Source organism: Bos grunniens, chromosome 11, assembly GCF_055505025.1.
Source record: "Bos grunniens cultivar Pamir isolate PY7600 chromosome 11, Bosgru_T2T1.0, whole genome shotgun sequence".
In the NCBI taxonomy this organism is placed as follows: domain Eukaryota; kingdom Metazoa; phylum Chordata; class Mammalia; order Artiodactyla; family Bovidae; genus Bos; species Bos grunniens.
The window spans coordinates 69,534,728-69,558,086 of record NC_141175.1 but is presented as its reverse complement, the minus strand read 5'-3'; the positions used below and the strand labels follow the sequence as shown (position 1 = coordinate 69,558,086).

Genomic DNA, 23,359 nt, shown 5'->3' with positions numbered 1-23,359 from the left:
TTATTTATTTATACCATTTATCTCATAGTCTTCTTTCAAAGTAGTTTGACATTTCAATTAATTTACAGGATACTTAAGATTGTTTTTGTTTTTAAACCACTTGCTAGCTTTTTGGAGTAACTCCTGTATTTAGTTCCTCTAATTACCCTTATTGGAAGCTCTTAGGCAAAGGATGATCCATTTCCTTGGACCAGAATAGCCCAATTGCTGTACAGTTAGGTTTAGTACAGTTTGATATTTAATCAAAAGGCCCAGAACAATTACTATAGGACTTTTTAAAAAAAAAAATGCTTTCTTGCACTGCTGAATTCTAATACCCAGCCAGAAAGTTACTATATTTCCTTCATTCTCAAATGAAAATTTTCTATCATAAATATCTCTTCAATGAAAATGCATTTTGTAATTGATGGCATGTTATAATTTAATTGATAGGGTTTTTTCCTTTTCTTATTGGTACATGAAATAATGGTTTATTTTGCTGATTATTGAGTCTTAGAATTGACAAGTGTTAGTGTTAGTCGCTCAGTTGTGCGCAGACTCTTTGCGATCCCATGGAATGTAATCCAGGATACTCCATGGAATTCTCCAGACAAGACTGCTGGAGTGGGTTGCCATTATTGTTGTTATTATTATGCTAATTTGCAGGTGAAGAAGCTAATGCCCAGAAGCCTAAATGATGTATACAGAATCAAACAGCTAACATATGGTTAAGCTCAAAGTAGCTTTTGATATCAGGGGCTTATTTTTTTCCCCCATTGTATCAATAGTTCTCAAACTTAAATGTTATAAGAATTATCTGGGGAGATACATGGGTACCCTTTGTCCAGAAATTTAGATTAATTATGTCTAGGGTAGGGCTCAGGAACATGCATTTAATAGTCCTTCTTTCCTGCATTTCTTAGAAGGGTTAAAAATACCCTTTGAAAAGCCCTGCATTATATGTTTAAGGATCAGCTCAAATGCAGACTTGCTGATAGCTCTAGCTGACACAATGCCATCAGCAGCAGCGCCCTTCAAGTGTTTGTCAGTGATGAGGATAGAGAACTTGATATTACTGATAAGTCTAAGAAGACCAAGAACAATGTTATGTGGTTGTATAATCCCACAAAGGTTCCCTGGCAGATCATATATACTAACTCTATTACACAGGCTGGCTACAGTTGTCTTTATTTAAATATTTTTTATTTTTAAAGGAAATTTAAAAATTATTTTTTAAATTGGGGTTTAGTTACTTTACATGGCTGTGTCAGTTTCTGCTATATAGTGAAGTGAATCGACCATAATGTGTACATACATCTATCCCCTCTTTTTCTGGATTTCCTTCCCATTTAGGTCACCACAGAGCACCACAGAGTTCCCTGTGCTATATAGTAGTCTCTCACTGTTCTATTTTATACTGCACTTGTCTTTAATACTGCTCTATGGGCTGTAACTTTCGGGTAAACACCAATGAAGCCTGTTTGCCGGCCCCTGCCCTTGGCCTTTTGAACAGTATATGTGAATTTAAAGGACTAGAAACTTTCTTTTTTTTCCTACAGTTGACTCCTTGTAAATGTCACTACTTTTGCACTTTGTTTGACTGTATTGCTTTTGTCTGGAATGTGAGCTGGTTGCTGCTGGAGGGACTCCTTCCTCTTTGCTTAGCACTCTTTGATGGAACATTTGTTGCGATGTGTCTTTGACATTATCACTGCTGCCTACCTGGTGAACAGTAGCACACCCTTGGTTGCCTCTGTGTGATTCCTGTGGTCGGCTTTTTCATGAATGTCATGTAAAGCTTGAAATAAGGTTTAGTAAGGTGAACAAGGTCTGAGTATTTTCTTCTGGGTTTTCATGCATTTCAAAGCTTATTCTTCTTACTGATTGGCTTGGGAATTTGTTTGCTTTTTTATATAATAATAGTTCTCTGTAGTTCTCTGTAGCTAAAGGAGTGTTAATTTGGGTGCTCTAGGGTAGATGAGGAGGACATGACAACCCACTCCAGTATTCTTGCCTAGAGAATCCCCATGGACAGAGGAGCCTGGCAGGCTACAGCCTATGGGGTTGCAAACAGTTGGACACTACTGAGTGACTAAGCACAGCGCATTGCAGGGTAGATACTGTTATTGTTTCTTAATTTATTACACTTCAGTTTCATCTAGAAAAAGATTTCACATAATTTCTGTCTCTTCCATGAAACTTTTTGCCTATAGGACTACTCCTGTTGTGTTCTCACATTATTCCTACCACATTACGTTTATTTTCCAGACTCCATTTTTTTGGCATTTCACTCAGTTCAGTGTCTCAGTCATGTCTGACTCTTTGCGACCCCGTGGACTGCAGCATGCCAGGCTTCCCTATGCATTACCAACTCCTGGAGCTTGCTCAAACTCATGTCTGTTGAGTCAGTGATGACATCTGACCATCTCATCCTCTGTTATCCCCTTCTCCTTGTGCCTTCAGTCTTTCCCAGCATCAGAGTCTTTTCCACTGTCAGCTCTTCGCATCAGTTGGCCCAAGTATTGGAGCTTCAGCTTCAGCATCAGTCCTTCCAATGAATATTCAGGACTGATTTCTTTTAGGATTGATTGGTTTGATCTCCTTGCAGTCCAAGGGACTCTCAAGAGTCTTCTCCAACACCACAGTTCAAAAGCATCATTTCTTCAGCACTCAGCTTTCTTTGTAGTCCAACTCTCACATCCATACACGACTACTGGAAAAACCATAGCTTTGATTAGATGGACCTTTGTTGGTAAAGTAATATCTCTGCTTTTTAATATTTGCTATCTCAGTCAGCTTTTCTTCCAAGGAGCAAATGTCTTTTAATTTCATGGTTGCAGTCACCATCTTCAGTGATTTTGGAGCCCAAGAAAATAAAGTCTTTCACTGTTTCCCCATCTATTTGCCATGAAGTGAATTTTGGCATTTATTCTAATTTAATTTGGCAGTTTTATTAATTAAAGGATTATTTGTACTTACTGCTTTATCACTAAACAGTAAATTTCAGGTGGTTGTTGTTTAGTCACTAAGTTGTGTCCGATTCTTTTGTGACCCCATGGATTGTAGCCACCAGGCTCCTCTGTCCGTGGGATTTTCCAGGCAAAAATACTGGAGTGGGTTGCCATTTCCTCCTCCAGGAGATCTTCCTGACCCAGGGACTGAACCCACATCTCCTGGATTGGCAGGAGGATTCTGAACCACTGAGCCACCAGGGAAGCCCCAAATTTCAGATTGACAGAGTCTAAACCAAATAGTTATCATTATTTTGACTGAAAAACAGATTTGTATACTGAAGTGGTAACTTTAAAAGAGTAAGACTCATTCCTGTGTTGTTTATCAGCGTTGCTCAGCACTGGCTCATTTGGAAAATGTGTCTTGTGTGTCCCAGCCTTGTGCGGGTGGGAGGGGTTGGAAGATCAGCCTCTTGAGAACCCTACTTTAAAGGCTTTTAGAAAAAAATCTTAAAATTGTCCTTTTGAGTCATCTAGTCATAAATAATAATGCAGCATTCTTGAATTAATGCACCTTTTGCAGTGGAAGTGATTTGAGTGTGTGGGAAATAGTTCTGTAACTTCCTGACTTCTTTCCACAGGCCATTTTGCAACCTGTATTGGCAGCAGAAGATTTTACTATCTTTAAAGCAATGATGGTCGAGAAAAATACTGAAATGCAGCTGCAAGCCATTCGAATAATTCAAGAGAGAAATGGTAAAAGGTTGAATTTAGAAATCTAAGTGCTAAGTGCATTTTGTTTTGGTGTTAGTTTTAACTAATATGATCTTAACGTTGCTGTTTTGTATAAATTTATTTCAAGTTTGAAAATCTAAGACTGACTTAAGAGATACTAGAGTGTAAACTTCCTGATAACTGATTGGTTGAAATCTCAAAGAAAGCAGAGCAGAATTTGATTTAACGTTTTAGGTTTCAGAGAGCTCAGTTTTTCTGCTCAGCCATCATGTTTATGAAAGTCAGTATTTTTGCGTGGTCACAGTTACAGTTACTGTTGAGTGTACAGTTACTTTTTCCCTCCTGGCTTAACGAAGACAGTGGTTCTAAAGCTTTAGTGAGCAATTAGAAGCAGTTGAGGGGTTGTTGAAACCCATGCCTGTGTCCCAGTTTCTGACTCAGTAGGTCTGGAGTGGGGCCTAGTACTTCGTATTTTTAACAAGTTCCTAGCTGATGCTGAAGCTGCTGGTCTTGGGGTGGCACTGAGAACTAGGACAGTGGGCAGATAGCATTATGCCACCATAAGGCTGAAGAGGAAACAGCCCACAGTCCTGGTGACCACCTTTAGCTTTATCCTTTCCTTAATTCTCTACCTGAACTCAGTTTTTTCCTAGCTCTTCCTGCTTTTCTTCCCTTCCTGTGTACTTGAATTCTACTTGACATCTTGATTCAAAACATCAGAGTTTCTAACCATACTTCTTGTTACTGTACTATCTCTTTTTCAACCCAGATGCATATCTAAGTTTCCCATTTCGGACTCTAGTGACCTTAATACCTGTGTGTTCCTTTGCTTAATAGATTGCCACAGATATTCCTTATCATGCCTATATACTCTCTAATGGTTTGGCAGTGGGGCCTTTTCTTTGCTTATTTCTTGAGCATATTAGAGCTATAGTTTAGTTGTACTATTTGCTTTTAAGGGTCTGGCATATGCAGCAATAGGGCTTCTGTTGTTACGTGGCAAACATTAGATTGTTGGAGGGTCTGTGTGGGTTAGACTGTTGTGGGTTCTCCTTTCATTTGCCTGAAGTGAGTAAAGACCATACCCCTAGAGCCAACTACCATCATATCTATTCTCTAAAATGCATTTCACAGCAGGAAAGACTGTTGCACATGATGTGGAGATAATACCACCCTAACCCTGAACAATGCATGACACTGAACTGCAGCTTTTGTGTAAAGTTTGGAAAACAGTCTCTTTCTCTTTGTTTCTCTACCATGGTTTGCTTCATATGATCCTTTTCTCTTGTGTTTTCCTGCACCTATGCTTTTTATTCTGACCTATAGGATAGAGAATCTGAATAATTACTTTATGTTATTTCACATTGCTTTAGGGGACCTTTTGATAAAAGAAATAGGAAACTTGATAATGGCACTCTGCAGTCTTTAGAATTTAACTGGAAACAAGGAAATTTTAATTAAAAGAGAACAGGTAACCATAGCTTGTATCAGCTGGGTACCTCAAGTTGCCATTAGCAAAATACCTCAGAGAAAATGGCCTAAGCAATAAGAAATTGTCATCTCACAGAACCAGAAGTAGAGGAAGGGAAGGAAGACAGACAGGTCCAGGCTTGGTTCATTTGGTGGGGCTCAGTGATGTTTTCAAGGACCTTGACACTTCCACCTTTACTCTGCCACTCTCAGGATCTTCTTTCATGATTGCGCTCGAGCGTCATTGAGTGCACACTCAACAATATCTCATGAAGAAAAGCAATGCTTCTTCCTGTACATCTCCTTTTATAAGCAAGACAACACGTTCATAGAAGCCCCTTAGGAATTTTCCTCTCAGGTCCTATTGGTCAGGATTGGATTCACATGGCTTTATAAACCCTCTGGCAGGGGGAAATGAGACCATGGTGATTGGCTTAAATCATGACTCACTCTTGTGGGGTGGGGCTGGGCCCCGCCTCTAAGTACTTGGCTGCCTGGTAGCTGCACACAGATGGCTTCTATTAGCAAGGGAGGACCAGGGGAATGATGTGGAATGCTGCTGCAGTCAAACTGCAGGGTGGGACAGTTTGCTTGCATTTAAACATAAACTAATACTTAGTTTCTGCCACAGAATTTTTAATACTTGTATTTAAGTATCTCACTTAACATAAATCCAGGGGAAAGTACCTTAGAACAAAGTTGATTATACTCAAAACTGCAGACTGTTTGTGTGAGAAAAATTCAAAGGCTCTAGGAATTCTGGTTGTATCTTATCAAAGAATTTGGGACAAGTGCAAATCAGAGCAATATTTTGATGGTTTTGAAGTATTGCACATTGTTGTTTTATTCTTTCCTAGTTTTTAAAATTTTCCTTAGATCAGTAGGAGAATACTAATTATGTAGCTTTTGACTAAGCAAAAATGCACTTAAGATCAGTGGGTTATATAGAAGTCAGTTTTCTGGTTGTGATACTATACTACAGTTTTCAAAGATGTTTCACTGAGGGAACCTGGGTAAAGAATGCATAGCATCTCTCTGTATTATTTCTTACAACTGCATGTGAATCTGCAATTATCTCAAAATGAAAAGTTTAATTTAAAATGTACTTCAACATCAAGGGCATTAGAATAATAAAGCTACTTTAATTTAGAACAGATCCAAAATCCCATCATCATATATGGATAAAGAAATGAAAGGTAAAAATTAGGGGATATACTGTTAATGTTTTGGGAATATACTAATTACAGATAAAAGCAGAACACTTATTATCATCTACCTGCTTATCAGGAAGATATAGGTAATAAAGTAAATTAAACCAATACTTAAAATTACTTGCCATAAATTGTTCTGCCTTGGGCTAAAGTTGGTACTGCTCTAGTTTATACTTATTAGCCCAATATCTGAATAGAAGGTCTGAGAGCAGAGACTGTTTTATTCATCTTTATATTCCCCTTAAGTGCTTAGCACCATGCTTTTTTGCATGTAGTAAGCAGGGCTCTTTTGGTAGCATATGTTGTAGTATGAATGAAGAGTGTTAACATGCTGTTTCAATTAACAAAGTATTTTATATATTGCTTTGTAAACTCTTTTCCCTTTTAAATAATACTTCTGAGAGCATAGTTTCATTATTAGGAGCTTGTTAATTTCATTGTGTATGTCCTGTGTAGTATATGATTATGGAAGACAATAGATTATATTAATTAATTTCTATTATCATATATTATTATTATTTTAAACAGACAATACATAGCTACCAAGAGTCATTTCTAGGTAAAGTTGTGAGGTTTTTTGTTTTGTTTTGTTTTGTTTGTGGAGCTGATTCCTTAAAAGAAGAAAAAGTTAAAAAGACCATAGTTAAAAAGATAAAATATAATAGCATAAAACATTTTTTTTAAGTGATAGATCTTAATAAACTACTTTGTACTTCTTGATGAACTAGAATAGTGAGAAATAAAATGTTTTCAGTTGAGTTGATATTCTCCTGTGTGATCTCTGGTTTTGAACAGGTGTATTACCTGACTGCTTAACAGATGGTTCTGATGTGGTCAGTGACCTTGAACAGGAAGAGATGAAAATCCTGAAAGAAGTTCTTAGGTATCCTCTTTAATTATTTGAATGGATCATTAATAACATTGCAATATGATCTGTACGTAAACTTTTTACCCAAAAAATACTGTGAACTAGTAAAATATCTAAATTCTTTCCTGAAGATCATGAACATGATTTATCATTTTATTTGTTATAACTATGTATGTATTGGCTTCCCTGGTGGCTCAGAGGTTAAAGCGTCTGCCTGCAATGCGGGAGACCTGGGTTTGATCCCTGGGTGGGGAAGAGCCCCTGGAGAAGGAAATGGCAACCCACTCCAGTATTCCTGCCTGGAGAATCCCATGGACGGAGGAGCCTGGTGGGGTACAGTCCACAGGGTTGCAAAGAGTTGGACACGACTGAGTGACTTCACTCACTCATGTATGTATTACATTTCTTAATGGACACATCAGCCCAAATGGGAGGGTCTTCTTCCACTCACATCATGGGCCTAGGAAACTAGCCATCAATGGAAACAAGGTACGGTAGATGCAGTCTGATGCTTGGAAGGGCTGTTGTGGCCTGAGCTGAGCAGGAGACTGCATGGCTTCTGGATCTTGGTATTAGAGGAGGCTCATGACAGGTGTCTCATGGTAGAAGGCTGGACATCCAGGCTCCACAGACCAAATAGCTGACTACTTGCTAACCTCTTATATATGGGCTTCCCTTGTGGCTCAGCTGGTAAAGAATCTGCCTGCAATGTGGGAGACCTGGGTTCGATCCCTGGGTTTGGAAGATCCCCTAGAGAAGGGAAAGGCTACCCACTCCAGTGTTCTGGCCTGGAGAATTCCATGGACTGTATAGTTCATAGGGTTGCAAAGAGTTGGACATGACTGAGCGACTTTCACTTTCTTATCTATTATATGTTTGTCAGACAAATGCCTGGCATGGAATGTGCAGTCCAGTAAAGGGGATTTTTTTTTACCCCTAAAGCCTGTTGTCCCCTGACCTCTATGGGAGTTTGAGAAGGGAGGGGCAATTGCAGTATGTAATATTTAAGTCTATGGGGATGTATAGGTTTAAGGCAAAAGGATTCCTACAGCTGCTGTGTCCCCTGCAGAGTGAACCTTGGCCTTCAGGGGCCCTGGCTCTGCATTCTAACCACATACGTGACAATCTTCAAGCATCCTGTGGTCCTCCCACCTTCCCAACTTGTCCACAGTTCCAAAGCAGGAGGGAGGTGGTTAGGAGCGTGGGCCTAGTGGGAGTTTGTGGCAGGAGCTCTAGGATTTAGTCCTTCATTTCAGGGGATTTGCGTGAGTGTGGGGAGGGAGGCAAATGTGTGGGTGAACCTAGGCCTTTCCTGCCAAGTCCTCCTTTCCTGCGTGCCAGGTGAGGGCATATAGGAGCCTGAGACAACACAGAGAGCTTTGAGTTTACAGACTGGAAGAGTTCAGGATATTCGGTAGTTGGTTTAGAAGACTGGTAGTTTTGACTTCTACTGGTTGCTTCTGTTGGTTGATTGGTAGTTTGAAACCTGGTCAGTATTGTACTTCTAGATTTTATTTTCTGTAGGCTTTTGGTGGGGGTGTGCTACTGTATAAACAGTGGAACTTAGTTATGGACATGTAAGAGAGCTGACTTGGCTATTTTCCTAAATCAGATGGCCTTTGTGAGCAGTTTACAAAGCTGGTAAGGCTTTGGTATAAGGGCATCAGGAGAGCTTTGTGATAGCTCATCTGCCATGGAAAAACTAAAATGAGGAGAGAAATGGATCTTATCAGGGGACATGTAACTGATCTGTCTAAAGTAAGAGATCAGAATCCATATTCATGGGATTTGCCATTCAGATTTGGGTTTAGAATTTCAAACCTGTTGAATTTTGTTCAGCCAGAAGTCCTTCACACAGGATATGAGTAAACCTGTGTTTTGTGTAGCTAACCATATTATGCTATTTATGTCTGTGTATGTCTCTCTCAGTTGATTGTAAGCTGCTTTAAGTGAAGCCTGATTATTTCCATCTTTGTTTCCAAAATTCTTTGCATATATTGTACGCTTTGGTTAGTATGTTGCTTGTTGAATATTTGTTCTTTGACCAAAAGAGAAAGTTTACTTTTCTACTTTATTTTTGTGTATTTCAGAAAATCAAAAGAGGAGTATGACCAGGAGGAAGAAAGGAAGAGAAAAAAGCAGGTGCCTATAAAACATACTCATATAATAGACGTATTTCATTGCTGTTATCCCTTAAGTTCACACCTAGGATTTCTGTTAAAGTTTAAGCTTAGGTGAAATGACACAGTTCCTCAGAGTATTCATATTTTCTTGGTGGTTCTGAGCATTTATACTTCTTTATTCACTTTATAATTTGTCCAATGACCTGCCTTTTAAATTCTCAGTAAAGAATGAGATTATTCACTCCAAAAAAACTTAATACTATTCATATTTGGGGGAATTTTTAATAGAAATTCCCGTTAATTTTATGAATAAAAGAAGATTAAGAAAATATTTGACTTCCCCACTTGCTTTGATTCCTTTACTGTTTTGAAACAGCAGCTGCAGTTACTATTGAGGGTCCCCTGTAGACTTTAACGCTGCCAGCTTGAAGCAGAATGACTCAGTTTCACATTTCCTGGTGTACTGTTCTTTCATTAAAAACGGTTTCCCTAAAGTGCCTAATTTTTCCTAAGGAAAAATTAAACATGTATCTGGTTGAGGTGAAGGAAACTAACATTTAATTTTTCCTCTCCCCTTTTCTAGCTGCCTCTCTTTCCACATTTTCCCGAATCTCCCCGGAGAGGGAAAACTAATATAAACTAATTCTCAGTCACTTGATAGTCATTTTCCTTTTTTTTCCTCAATCACCGTGATTCATGCTTGTATCGTTTACTGTCTTTGAAAAAACCTATTTTACTCCAAGGTACCCAATGAAGAGCAGAAGAGAGATTTTTAGGATTTACTGGGGATTTATTTCTTTTTGACTAACTATCCTTTCAGTAAGTGGAGGTGAAATTCATAGATAATACTATTTTTTAATATAAGAATATAGAACAGAAACTATTCAGAACTGTTATCAGTAGACAGTAGTATTGGGAATTCCCTGGTGGCCCAGTGATTTGAACTTAGTGCTTTCACTGCTGTGGGCCTAGGTTCTATCCCTCGTTGGGGAATTAAGATCCTACAAGCTGCGTGATGTGGCCAGAAAAAAAAAGAAGAAGACAGTCTTAACTTTCTGATTTATAAATAAACTATATCAGGATTCTTGAATAATAATATGTTTTAGGGTCATATGCTTTTTTTTTAGACTTTTTTTAACGGAAATTTTCAAACACACAAAAGTAGAGCTGATAATAATTTCAGTCCTTGTGTTTCCATCACTCAGCATATATAGAAACTTATGACGCAGGTATCCATGAATTACCTAAAAAGTTACATGCGATTGGATTTTCCTATTTTTATGGAAAAATGAATTATTTTACTTAGTTCTTTCCAAGATTTAAGTGATTTCTTTGGTTTAAATGCAGCATCTTATTTTAGAAATGGGGAAATATAGGCATACCTGAGAGATGTGAGTTTGGTTCTAGACTACTGCAATAAAGTGAAGATAATAATACAATAAATCACAAATGTATTTTGGTTTCTGAGCACATATAAAAGTTAGTTTACACTAAACTGTAGGCTTTTAATTGTGCAATGGCATTATGTCTAAAAATTATGTACATATCTTTATTAAAAATTATTTTATTTCTAAAAAATGCTGACCATCATCTGAGCCTTTGGCGAGTTGTAATTTTTTTGCTGGTGGAAGGTCCTGCTTCTGTGCTGATGGCTGCTGACTGACCAGGGTGGTGGCTGCTGAAGGTTGGGATGGTTGTGGCAGTTTCTTAAAATAAAACAACAGTGAAGTTCGCTGCAGTATTTAACTCTTCCTTTCATGAACAATCTCACTGTAGCATGAAGTGCTGTTTGATTGTATTTTACCCACAGTAGAACTTCTTTCAGTTTTGGAGTCGGTCTTCTCAAACCTGGCTGCTACTTTTATCAACTTAATTTGTGTAATGTTCTAAATCCTTTGTTGTCATTTCAACAGCATCTTCCCTGGGAGCAGATTGCCTCAGGCAACCATTTTCTTTGCTTATACATAAGAAGCAACTCCCTGACGCTTTAAAATTTTGTCATGAAATTATAGCTATTCAGGCACACCTTCAGGCTCCAATTCTAATTCTGGTTCTCCTGCTGTTTCGTCCACATCTGTAATTACTTCCTGCACTGAAGTCTTGAACCCCTCTTAAGTCATCCATGAGGAGTAGAATCAACTTCTTCCAAACTCCTGTTAATGTTGTTATTTCTACCTCTTCCCAATGAATCACAGAGGTTGTTAATGGCATCTAAACTGGTAAATTCTCTCCAGAAGGTTTGCAATTGCCTTTTCTCAGATCCATGAGAGGAATCACTATCTATGGCCTCTGTAGCCTTATGAAATACATTTCTTAAAGAATAAGGCTTGAAAGTTGAAATTGCTCCTTGATCCATGAGCTGTGTGTTGTTGTTGTTCAGTTGCTCAGTTGTATCTGACTCTTTGTGACCCCATGGACTGCAGCACACCAGGTCTGATGAGCTGACTCATTTCAAAAGACCTTGATGCTGGCAAAGATTGAAGGCAGGAGGAGAAGGGGATGACAGAGGATGAGATGGTTGGATAGCATCACCGACTCAATGGACATGAGTTTGGATAAACTCTGGGAGTTGGTGATGGGCAGAGAGGCCTGGCATGCTGCAGTCCATGGGGTCGCAAAGAGTCGGACATGACCGAGTGACTGAACTGAACTTAAGGGCCTTATTATGCATTAGCCTCTAATAAGACAGTATGTCCTTTGAAGCTTTTAAGCTGGGCATTGACTTATCCTCACTTCCTATGAAAGTCCGAGATAGCATCTTCTTCCAGTGGTAGGCTGTTTCATCTACATTAAAAATCTGCTGATAGTGTTGTTGTTGTGATTACTAAGTTGTGTCCAACTCTTTTGCAACCCCTTGGACTGTAGCCCACCAGTTTCCTCTGTCCATGGGATTTCCCAGGCAAGAATACTGGAGTGGTTTGCCATTTCCTTCTCCAGAGCATCTTCCTGATCCAGGGATTAAACCTGTGTCTCTTGCATTGGCCGACAGATTCTTTACCACTGAGCCGCCTTCATTAGTTTTGTTCGTGAGATCTTCTGGATGGCTTGTCCCAGCTTCTGCATTAGCACTTGCTGCCTCACCCTGTGCTTGTGTGTTGCAGAGGCAGCTTCTTTTCTTCAATCTCATGAACCACCCTCTGCTAGCTTCACACTTTTCTTCTGCAACTTCCTCACCCCTCTCAGCCTTTATAGAACCTTGCTCTGGATTAAGCTTTGGGCTTAAAGGAATGTTGTGGCTGGCTTGTTCTTCTATCCAGACCACTAAGACTTTCTCCATATCAGCAGTAAGGCTGTTTCACTTTCATATCAGTTGTGTCCACTGGAGTAGCAGTTTTAATTTCCTCAAGAGCTTTCCCTTTGCGTTAACAACTTGGTTAACTGTTTGGTGCAAGAGGCGTAGCCTTTGATCTGTTTTAGCTTTCAACACACCTCCTCACTAAATGTAATCATTTCTAGCTTTTGATTTAAAGTGAGAGACCTGTGACTTTTCCTTTCACTTGAACACTTAGAGGCCGCTGTAGGGTTATTAATTGGCCTAATTTCAGCATTTTTGTGTCTCAAGGAATAGGAAGGTCTGAGAAGAGGGAGAGAAGTAAGGGAACAACCGGTTAGTGGAGCAGTCAGAAAACACACAACTTTCGTCTGTTAAGTTCACTGTCTCATATATAAGGCTGCGATTTGTGGTGCCCCAAAACAGGCACAATAGTAACGTCAAAGGTCACTGATCACTGGTGATATGATAATAAATATGATAATGAAAAAGTTGAAAATATTGCAAGAATTACCAAAATGTGACACAGAGACATAGTGAGCAAATGCTGTTGGAAAAATGGTGCCTATAGACTTGCTTGATACAGAATTGCCACAAACCTTCAGTTTGTAAAAAAGAAAAAACAAACAAAAAAACAACACAGTAGTAAAGACAGTAAGTTGAAGTGCAATAAAAGTAGGTGTGCTGTAAATCAGTTTGTGGCTGCCTCAGGCATGTCAGAGTACTGGTATTATTATTATTGTATTTTTTAGATTATTTTAAGTTAAAGCATCAATTCTGTGGTGCTCAGTCTTCTTTTTAGTAGACAGTAATTTTTGAAACTAATATGTTTGAATCTGTTAAGTAGTGAATGATTCAAAATTAATCTAGAATATTTTCTAAATTGTGTTCTTGATGCCTGAAGTTATCAGAGGCCAAAACAGAAGAGCATCCGATGCAGGCCAATGAAACGGCAAAAATGAGTAATTCCCAAGGGGATGGTGAACATTTTGCACACCCAGCGTCAGGTAAGGTTGACGTGTAGCCAAATTTCTGAATAATATGAATACTTAAACATTGTTAAGAGTGTGTTGTTTTCTCATACATGCTTCAGCTTCAAAAACCCTGTGAGGTTCAGTGGCCATTGGTGTTTAATGCTCTTTGTGAATTTAGCTAAAGAGATTGCCTATAGGAGATATTCAGCTGACAGAGAGGGTGTAGCCCCTAAATTTCTAAGTGAAGCTTGGAACCCAGAGCAGTGAGCAGAATTCCTTGGGGAAGCCCCCAGCCTGTAGGCCATGACTACAGCATTCAAGGTATGGTCATGTAACATTTGCTACTTTCTTCTTTTATCACAATCAGATGATGTGTGGAAGTTAGAAGCTGAACATGGAAAGATAATATTAATTTATTTTCCTAGTGAATTAAAACACAGTAACTAAAAGGTATCCAGTTTGTTCAGAAATTTAGTCTTAAACTGTCATTGAAACTAAAATTGAGGAGACTCCTTGTGGGAAATGTTAGTAGATGATCTTGTTAAGTATGTGGGAAACCATTTTCAGTATTCTGATTTGTTGTATAAGAGAGGTAATTCTGAAGCAGAACTTGAATATGATGATGTATGTAGCTCATTTTTATTTTGGATTTCTACATTTTTTAGATACATGTCCTTTTCTCAGTTTAAAAACCCTGTAACTCCATGAGGTAGATATTATGATCCTTACTTTTCTTTTATTTTTTTAAACTAGAAATTCAAGGAAGTTTAGTGATGTCCAAAGTAACTGAGCTCTTAAATAGTGAGACTGTGACTTCCCTTGGTCTTCTGACTTCAAGTCTTGTATTTTTCTGCACTTTGCAGAAGTTTTATAATTGAGATAGATAGGTTTGATGTTTATCAACTAATTTAAGGAACTGTATTCTTAGTTGATAAAATAATGGGCATGTGAAACAGAAGCAGTTTTATAAATTTAACTTGCTTTTTGATTCTTAGCAAATCTAATAATTTAGATTTGGCTCAGATGGTAAAGAATCTTCTGCAATGTGGGAGACCTGGGTTTGAGGCCTGGGTCAGGAAGATCCCTTGGAGAAAGGAATGGCAACCCACTGCAGTACTCTTGCCTGGAGAATTCCATAGACAGAGGAGCCTGGCGAGCTACAGTCCATGGGGTCGCAGAGAGTCGGACATGACTGAGCAACTAAAACACACAAGTACATGTACTGTTCAAATCTCATGTCTGACATAATTTGAATATATTTGCTTATCAGACTATTAAGCTATAAAAATCTTAATTTCAAACCATTTGTAACTCAGTTATGCACATTAACAGAGAAACAATGGAAGGTAATTTTAAAAGTAATGACTTTAAGTTTTAAAAACTGTTCTATTTTAAAAAAATGAGTATATCTGATATTCCAGGGAATCGCTTCATACAAAGTGATAGGAGCCCAAGAGAAAGGCCTAACGTGGGAGGAATCATAAAGGTGTTTGGCTTCCTGCTTATCCCATTGCCCACATCTTTCCTTGGTTCCTGCTAGAAATGGGTAACTTCTGTTTTTCGGTAGATTCGGGGTTGCCAGTGATCATGTGATTTTCCTTTAAGCTAGCTGGCTTTTCGAGTCTCTATTCATAGAAATTAGACAAGCTACGTATTTTGGCCTCAGGCATTTTTTTCTCTAGGTTCAAGTTAGAATATAAAAGATGTTTATGACAACAAACTGAAGGCAGGAACTGTCCAGAACAAGTACATGAATAGAAATGCTTATGTGCCTGGAATCTCCCCCACCCCACCCCATGCGCCCAGCTCGTGGTTCAAGTCCATCTCTGCTTAAAGTCATTATCATATGAATGGCATTTTAACTTTGCATATTTTGACCAACTTGTTGAATGAAGCTCATCTTCGTTTCTCTTATAGATAGTCCTGTAGCTTCCTGTATAGGTTGGTTGGAGTGTTAACGGCAGCCTCATCTCTTTCATGGAAACTTCCCTTTCAGTCCAAGAGCCCGAAGAACTTTTCCTCTAACCTCCTTGGCCCTACAGTCAGTCTGCTCACCCAGTGCTAAACAGTGGTCCTTGGGCAAATTTCTTGCTCATGCAAAGTTCTATTTCTGGTTTTACTGTGCTGGCAAGATTTTTAATTGTTTAGAGACATGTATATCATGTTCTCCCATCATGCCTTTAGTTCTTGGCATCATTTTTATGTGAGTCTTTGCTCTCACTTGCTGTCTTTCGTAGTCCATGTATTATAGTGAAAATGTTTGTCTTTAAAATCCCCACCTTATAATAAAAAATGGCTCAGAAAAGCAATTAGCATGTTAATCTCGTCTCTTGGCACAGTTACCAGATAATTGGAAGGTGTTGAGTGCTCATGTTGCATCTGCTTCCAAATTCTACTTACTTTAAAATCTTTACATTTTCTTAATATGTTAGTAGGTTTATAGTTATCTTTAGGATATACTTACACCTTACTGATACTACTTGTAGCTTTATATTAATTGTTCTGCAAATACAAGGTCACTTAACAGTTTTTGCCTGCAGGCCAAAGTCTGAAGGACAGTTACACTGTTAGTAAGGGATTTTAGTGCACTTTATTCGGCAGGTCATTTCTGACTCTTTGCAATCCCATGGACTGTAGCTGGCCAGGCTCCTCTGTTCATGATATTTCCCGGGCAGGAGTATTGGAATGGGTTGCCATTTCTTTCTCCAGGGGATCTTCCTGAACCAGGAATCAAACCCTGCATCTCCTATATTGGCAGGTGGATTCTTTACCTGGCTTATATGGCAACCTTGTATTACAATAGTTCTAATCTTTAGACAAGAATTATATCTTTTTGTAGCTATAGTACCAAACAGCAGGAGCTTGGTATTTGTCAAAATGCCAACAAGAAACCATAGTTAAAGCTCCTTGAGGCCCGAGACCATGATTATTTGTTTTCACCCAGTGCCTAGCACAACAGAGGCACTGAACCAATGCTTGTGAATGAATGAGAGAAAAAACCCAAGTGTTATTAACATTAGCTCATTTTGGTAAGTCTAGCATAACTTAATATATTCTAATTGGTCTCTCTAATTACTACCAGAAGTTAAAGTGCATTTTGCTAATCAATCAGTGCAACCTTTGACAAGAAAGCTGGAAATGTTGCCTGAAACTTCCTCTCTCCCACAAAAAGGCCTGAAGATTCCTGGCTTCGAACATGCAAGCATGGAGGGACCAATAGCAGTAAGTGAAAACATTCTTTTTTAAGAACTATGAGCAAATGACAAAGTACTAGAAACACTGTAAGTGGCCATAGACACCCAGCTTTTATAATGGTCTTGGACTCAAGCTTCTAATTTGATCAGTCAGTGGGTGTCTGTGCCACTTATTATGCAGTCTTGAATTTAAATAGTTCCTGCTCTCATTTGACCCAGAATTTATCAACACTTCGAACAGAAGAGCTCCGCCAGCGGGAACACTATCTAAAACAGAAGAGAGATAAGTTGATGTCCATGAGGAAGGACATGAAGATTAAGCAGAATCAAACTTCGGAGCAGAAAGGAAAACCTGCTGGGGAGGTGGAGGTACGGCCAGCTCTAGTATATGAAAATCTGCACATCTGTGGTGGGATTCAGAGTATGTGCTCTTGTAGACACATTCATAATAGTCTCCCTGACAGTGTAGCACTGCTACACTGAGAAAAGTAAGTCTTTTCTCAGCAGTGAAAGGGTTGATAGGGTTTTGTGAGGTAGAAATGATAGCAATTTTATGATTTACTTGCCCTGCTTTGAACACTGAAGGGTCAGCTGTCTGTTTTACCGAAGCCTTTTGAAATACTTTATCATAGAACAGCATCAGTACCCTAAGCCACCACCTCTAAAAGGCTTCCCTAAGAGATTTTTACAAAGAAGAAATTTAGGGGACTCAGCCCATGTGTGGCTTTTTTTTCTTTAGTTCACTGTGAATGCTCTACTATTTGTTCAAGGCAGTATGCTAGGAATTTTAGACAAATGAACCCATCATCTGCTGTAGCCAATATTTTTTTTTTTTTTTTTTTAAGGAAATGACAGAGAAACCAGAAATGACAGCAGAGGAGAAGCAAACATTACTAAAGAGGAGATTGCTTGCAGAGAAACTTAAAGAAGAAGTTATTAATAAGTAAATTTAAGAACAATTTAGCAAGCAGTTCAAAATTTCTTAAAAATAAATTATTTAATCCTTAAACTGAACCTGTTTAGTTTCAGAGACTTGTGTTTATAAATGCAAATATAAGCTGATTACTTTTATTAAACTCTTCAGGTGTAGGGCAGTGGGTTACTTATGCAGACCAGTTCAATACAAATTTCTGAATAATATTCTCTTGTGGAGAGAAGGTATAGAAAGCCAAGTGATAGTGCATTTATTCATTTTTGTTTGTGCTAATAAACACTGTGCTGCATGCTAAGGATACAGTGATCAGGTAGATCGACTGGGTCCCTGCTTTCATGTGGCCAGTGTTAGATGGGAAGAGTGCAGTGTTATAAACAGGATCCTGCAGTCAATGAGAAGAGGTTAGCATATGGAATTGGAGATAGGTGGGGTACTCATTTGCAAGGCCTATAGGGAATGTGAGAGTTTTAAAGATTTTATAATGGTAGTGGGAAGTCACAGAAATTTTAAAGCAGGTAAGTTTCATGATCAAAATGTCCATTTTAAAAAGATGTGTAGTTGCAGTGTGGTGATTAGGTGAGTTAACAGTAGGTGTGGGTGAACAGGTATAGGGTAATCAATGTAATGCAATAGTGGTTCTCTGTGGCAGAATTTAGCACCCTACATTGAGGCAGGAGCAAATAGGACTTCAAAAATAGATGTGGGGGATGTTCAAAATATTCAGTTACTCTTTCTAGAAAAGCAACATTAAAACAGATAAAGAAACAATTGCTTGAGCCTCTTTGAGGGGGAATTCTGCCATGGGTGTAGTCTTGTGTGTTTGAAGTGATCCTGGGGTGGTGTGTAGTCGATTTGCTAAAAGCTAACACAAAACAGTAGGAGAAACCTTCCTTTCAGAAACTGTTTTGTGTCATCTGTAAGCACCTTCTTTTCTGGTTACAGGCCACTCCCAAGGTTTAATTTATAATTCCATTTTATCTCCTTATATCTATAGTTATAAGCTTTTAAAAAGGGATTATAACACTTCCCTGATGGTCCACTAGAAAGACTCCACGCTTCCAATGCAGGGGGTGTGGGTCCCATCCCCAGTCAGGGAACTAAGATCCCACACGCCCAAAGGCATGGCCCCCTCCAAAAAAACACCCAAAACGAGATACCAAAATTACCTTAGTTCCAACCGTCAACATGCAGAGAGAACCCAGCCTTACTTTATATGTCACATTTTCATTGCTTACATGGACAAGTGGAAAACTAGTGATTGAAACACAGAAATTTATTTCATGAAGCTTTTTATTAAAAATAGGTTTTATATTGCATACATGTTTACAGATAACTATTTTAAGAGAACCTCAGGCATACAAATGTGGGCTCTGGCTTGCTTCACTGAGTGAAGATAAAAAATCTTGATCTGCCTGAGGGTAGTCATTTAGGACAGCAGCTAACATGCCATCTTAAGTTATCCTTTCAAGCGATATTTTTAAGTCTTGCTCTCATTTCACTGTGGCTGAGCATCTGTACCATGGAAAGTGTTTTCCTGTAATTCAAGAAAATATTCACAATATGCTATAAGAAAAGGTTCCTATGATAATAATGCATCACATGTTTCACCTGTGGCAGTTCTTCAGAAAGAAAAACTTCCTAAGATAAAGATAAAACTTCCTACTGGAACTCAAAGTTACTTTACCAGGAAGAATCAAGAGTAGAAAGGGAAATGTTTTAAGGCTGGGCTTCTTAGATTCTAAGAGGAAATTTAACAAGAACTAAGAAGAGGGAAGGAGCTTGATAAAACTTGCTTGAAAGAAAATGTTTTCCTGTAGTAACTTTACTGATATTTGTTTAAGTTCTCCTGAGTCACTTGACTGTTACGAGGTGGAGTTTCCGTTATATGCACCTTTAATGAAAGAGGAGCTACTGCCCCCATGCTGTGATCCTTCGGTGCTAGGACTTTAGGACCCAAGGCATACCTTCTCTTAGTATCAGCGATATTTACTGTGAGGTTGGCCTTTGTTTAGAATTCTTTCATTCAGATTGGTGTTATGACACAGTGGTCTATAATAAGTATCTATGGAAAACATACTGGCTTTTAAAAAATACTGTAAAATGAACATAACTCAAAATGAAGTTTACTTATACTTACAACAAACCAAACAAAAGCAGCAACCATAGAATTACAGGGTCACATTTTAATTCCTGAATTTTACAGGTCAGCATTAATATCACCACATGTATACAAATGGTGTAAAACAAGTACAGTGGTATTTTTAATACAAAATAAACATCTGTTTTATGGAAAAACTATACTTCATATCTACACAACAGCCCATCCTCCAAACAATAGCCAAAATTAAAATTAACTACAAAATCTCCAAAACAGGGGAAACTGCTTCAGTTTAAGCTATTCCAGGAAAAATGGACCCATAACACATTACAAAGGTGATCTGAAGACTGTAGCTGGAATTACTAATTTTAGTCTCCCCACCCCCCCCAATGTATTATAGTTTGGGGGATGTTTTTCTCACTTCAGCATGATCTCAGATCACAGATGAGCAAACTAACATTAAAATATTTAGTTAACTTGCTGTTCTAAAAATAAAACCTCTTAACTGTTTGCCTCAGTTTATTACTTTAAACTCATTTTCGTACATGGAATGTGCTTTTATTCTTAAAAAAAAAAAAAAAAGCAGCTTTCATATTACACCCTTGTTTATGGAAAAGCTTCAGGTGCTGCATACTAACTGACACTGAAGTAACTTCTTGGACCAAAATGGCCTATAGATATTAAATGCCACTTAATTCAGCACTGTTCTTTGTATGTTAGTCTTTATAAATTACACCTTAAAACGTGCCTGCAGCTCTTCAGAGAAACCTTTACTAACCAAGTAGAAAGTGACTTTAAAGCATCTTCCACAAGATTGTACTGGTAGGCAGTTGAAAACGTTCTGTTCAATATACTCCCGTTTCTAGAGAAAATCACTTTGGAATACTACTGTACTGATTCTTGGCATCTGTTATCTCTAAAAGTGCTGATTTTAAAGTTACAGTAACAAAACTGTCCATTTTAATCCAGCTTGTTTTCATCAAAATACACACTGAAATTTCCTGATGGAGAAAACTCAACATGTGCTGTAACACAGGGTGTATTTCCCTCCAACTACCAATAAGGCTGAATTTGTTAGATCTTCAAAGAAATGGTCCCAACAGCTTAACTTCATTTTTTAATGATAGTTGAATGTTTTCCATAAAAGTCAGAGGCAACTGATTAAAGAACAACATGGCCAGCACCATTATACAAGTAATGTTATTGGGTTTGCAACTGAAGTTTTATAATTGTTTCTAGATCAGAAACCCCCATGGAGCAACCCTGCATTAATGATACCTTACCAACTTTATCCCTTCCCTAAACCATCCCCAAACCTGAGAGTTTCCTTGCTGAGAAGCTACCTCCCAGGTTACTAACTTTTTTTTTTTTTTTGACATCCTGAAGGGCAAGTCTCTTAATTACTAGCAAGCGATCAAGTTCCTGGGAAGCCTGTTTTTGTTTTTTTACAGAACTAAACTCTCCTAGCTGATATACTGAGTGTCTTTTTCTATTCCTTGTATACTTATAAGTTCAAGTGAGAAAGCTTTCTGATTCAGATTTTCAGCTCATTGAACAGTTGCAGCATTTTTGTTCAACCACATGTTGAGGGGCCCCAGTAAATATTTTATGAGCCAAGACGAGGTCTTTTCCTGGGAGATGTTTCTTCCTCTTCCTCTTCCTCTTCATCATCTGGATAATCCACTAAACCAACCAAACTTCCCTAGTGAAGAATAAAAAAAAATTTTAACATGTAACTAAAAATCATTTTTCTAAACTAATCACATTATTATACTTGAAACATTATTTCTGAGTTTGATAAAGGAACTGCTTGATATTATGACTACTTAGTAAGCACAATTGGTGGCATTCTTAAATTACCCTCAACTTTTTTACTTGGCTCAGGATAATCCAGCAAAATTTCACTGTGGAAAATAACTTATCTCCAAATAGCAGGACTCACAAAGAATCATGACATTTGGAGCTGGAAAGACCTTGGAAGTAAACTAGTTCACTTCTCTAATCTTAAACTAGAGAGGATAGCCAGCCAGTGACAAGGAGTCTCCTTTTAGTCTGTTCCTCATGTATGTATTTCATCACTTAGTACACATCGTTGTTTTTGTTCTGCTTTTGAAAAATACTTAAAAATGGCTGACATAATAAACACATGAAATGGTTTCTAAAAACTAATGACTAAAAAATTGAGGGCTAGCTCTCTCTAACTAAAAGAAAAGGATGTGGTATTTTAGGCGTTGGACCCTTCATGAGTAATGGACCCCTTTGAAAATTCTATTAAAGCTCTGGATACTTTACCCAGAAAATTATATGTCCTCAGGTATGCATTAATACGAGCCAATCCCATGAAATTTATATACTACATCTAGTTCAAACCCTTAAGATCTCTATAGGATAAGCAAATACAACAGAAATAAAGTTGTATTTCAAACCTAAGTAGCTTTATACCTAAAGAATCCAGGCATCTGGCATTAACACTTTACCAGAATATAACTGAAGCACTGCAGTATTAATCAACAAAGGGCTCTGAGCAGCTAGAAACAGTTATCAGAAAGTCTGTGAACAAGATAAAACTTACATAGTGAGCATCTTTCTGCTTCTCAGCTTGATAACACACACATCTTAATTTGGATAAGCAAGAAGCAGTATGGCTAAATTTAACTTATAAAGCCCTTGGTACAGTGCTTGGTACGTAGTTACTATTTGCTAATTGATATTAGCTACTATTACCATAATCATTTGTTATTTGGCTTCTAGCTAAATAAGTTGGACGAGTGGAGTTAAGAGGTAGAAGACATAATTACAGTACAAAAGGCACCAGTCTGATAGTCACAGGAATGACAGCAAAGGAAAGTTTTAATTCTGCTTTTAATCCTATATATCACAAGGTACACACATTTCAGTTCCAAAAGGTTAACAATTAAAAATAATTTTTGGCATAAGATCAATAAATATTTTGTCTGAAACACTCAGCTACACAATTTTTTAATTTTATCTCTATTATCTATACATATACACACCATAAACTCATTGTACATTTAAAAATCATGTTTAGCATAAAGAATAAAGATACAAAATAAATATTGGAAGTAAAAGGAACTATAAATCCACAGATGCATACTGTGAAGAATTTGATAGGTTCCAGACTTTTCATATACAACTATAAATGTTGTTTTTGAATAAATACCAGCTTTCAATGTTAGTACACAAAGTTCTATATCATTCTTTTAAATTCTAGTATTCCATGGTACGGATACGTCACCAAAGTTAAATTCCTTGTTGGATTGCTTTCCCAGGGATTATACTCTCTTTAAAATTTTTTATTTCTGACGATATATCAACAAAGACCAAAAAGGAAATGAGAAAACAGCAGATGAAAGATGTCAAGGCATTTTTGAAAAAGAAATCAGAGAGGCAAAACAACTCATTTTTAATGGAGAACAAAGTCAAGAAAGAAGTATTTCAGGAGAATATAGAAATGAGAAGGAAGCAAACTGATTCATCTTAACCCCAGAAAAGAGTAGAAAGAAAGAGTACTAAAATACTAGGGAAATCAG

The 23,359-nt window shown here is 37.8% G+C and overlaps 2 protein-coding genes and 1 long non-coding RNA gene across 9 annotated transcripts in view; 2 read left to right on the top strand and 1 right to left on the bottom strand.

Moving 5' to 3' along the window:
- The window catches only part of CFAP36 (cilia and flagella associated protein 36), a 28,601-nt gene extending 10,811 nt beyond the window's left edge, over positions 1 to 17,790 (top strand). Inside the window, exons 4-10 of one of the 3 annotated variants that reach the window (XM_086326814.1) lie at positions 3,572 to 3,686; positions 7,142 to 7,229; positions 9,305 to 9,356; positions 13,513 to 13,615; positions 16,755 to 16,804; positions 16,996 to 17,145; positions 17,622 to 17,790. In XM_086326814.1, the coding sequence (XP_086182940.1) occupies positions 3,572 to 3,686; positions 7,142 to 7,229; positions 9,305 to 9,356; positions 13,513 to 13,615; positions 16,755 to 16,804; positions 16,996 to 17,145; positions 17,622 to 17,723 (660 nt within the window). In that variant the 3' untranslated portion in view covers positions 17,724 to 17,790. Of the gene's footprint in view, positions 1 to 3,571; positions 3,687 to 7,141; positions 7,230 to 9,304; positions 9,357 to 13,512; positions 13,616 to 16,664; positions 16,805 to 16,995; positions 17,146 to 17,621 lie in introns of all 3 variants that reach the window. The other 2 variants (XM_086326813.1, XM_086326812.1) reach the window with 2 other exon arrangements.
- Positions 4,122 to 6,325, top strand: LOC147363292 (uncharacterized). 2 transcript variants are annotated; one of them, XR_015136890.1, is made up of 2 exons: positions 4,122 to 4,258; positions 6,286 to 6,325. It is a non-coding gene; the product is annotated as an uncharacterized LOC147363292 (long non-coding RNA). The 2 variants fall into 2 exon arrangements; XR_015136889.1 differs by lacking the exon at positions 4,122 to 4,258 and adding an exon at positions 4,614 to 4,733.
- Positions 17,791 to 19,873: 2,083 nt separating the features above from the next.
- Positions 19,874 to 23,359, bottom strand: part of PPP4R3B (protein phosphatase 4 regulatory subunit 3B) — a 52,950-nt gene continuing 49,464 nt past the window's right edge. For all 4 annotated transcript variants that reach the window (XM_086326790.1, XM_086326791.1, XM_086326792.1 and 1 more), the window contains one exon: positions 19,874 to 21,510. In XM_086326790.1, the coding sequence (XP_086182916.1) occupies positions 21,415 to 21,510 (96 nt within the window). In that variant the 3' untranslated portion in view covers positions 19,874 to 21,414. The remainder of the gene's footprint in view (positions 21,511 to 23,359) is intronic.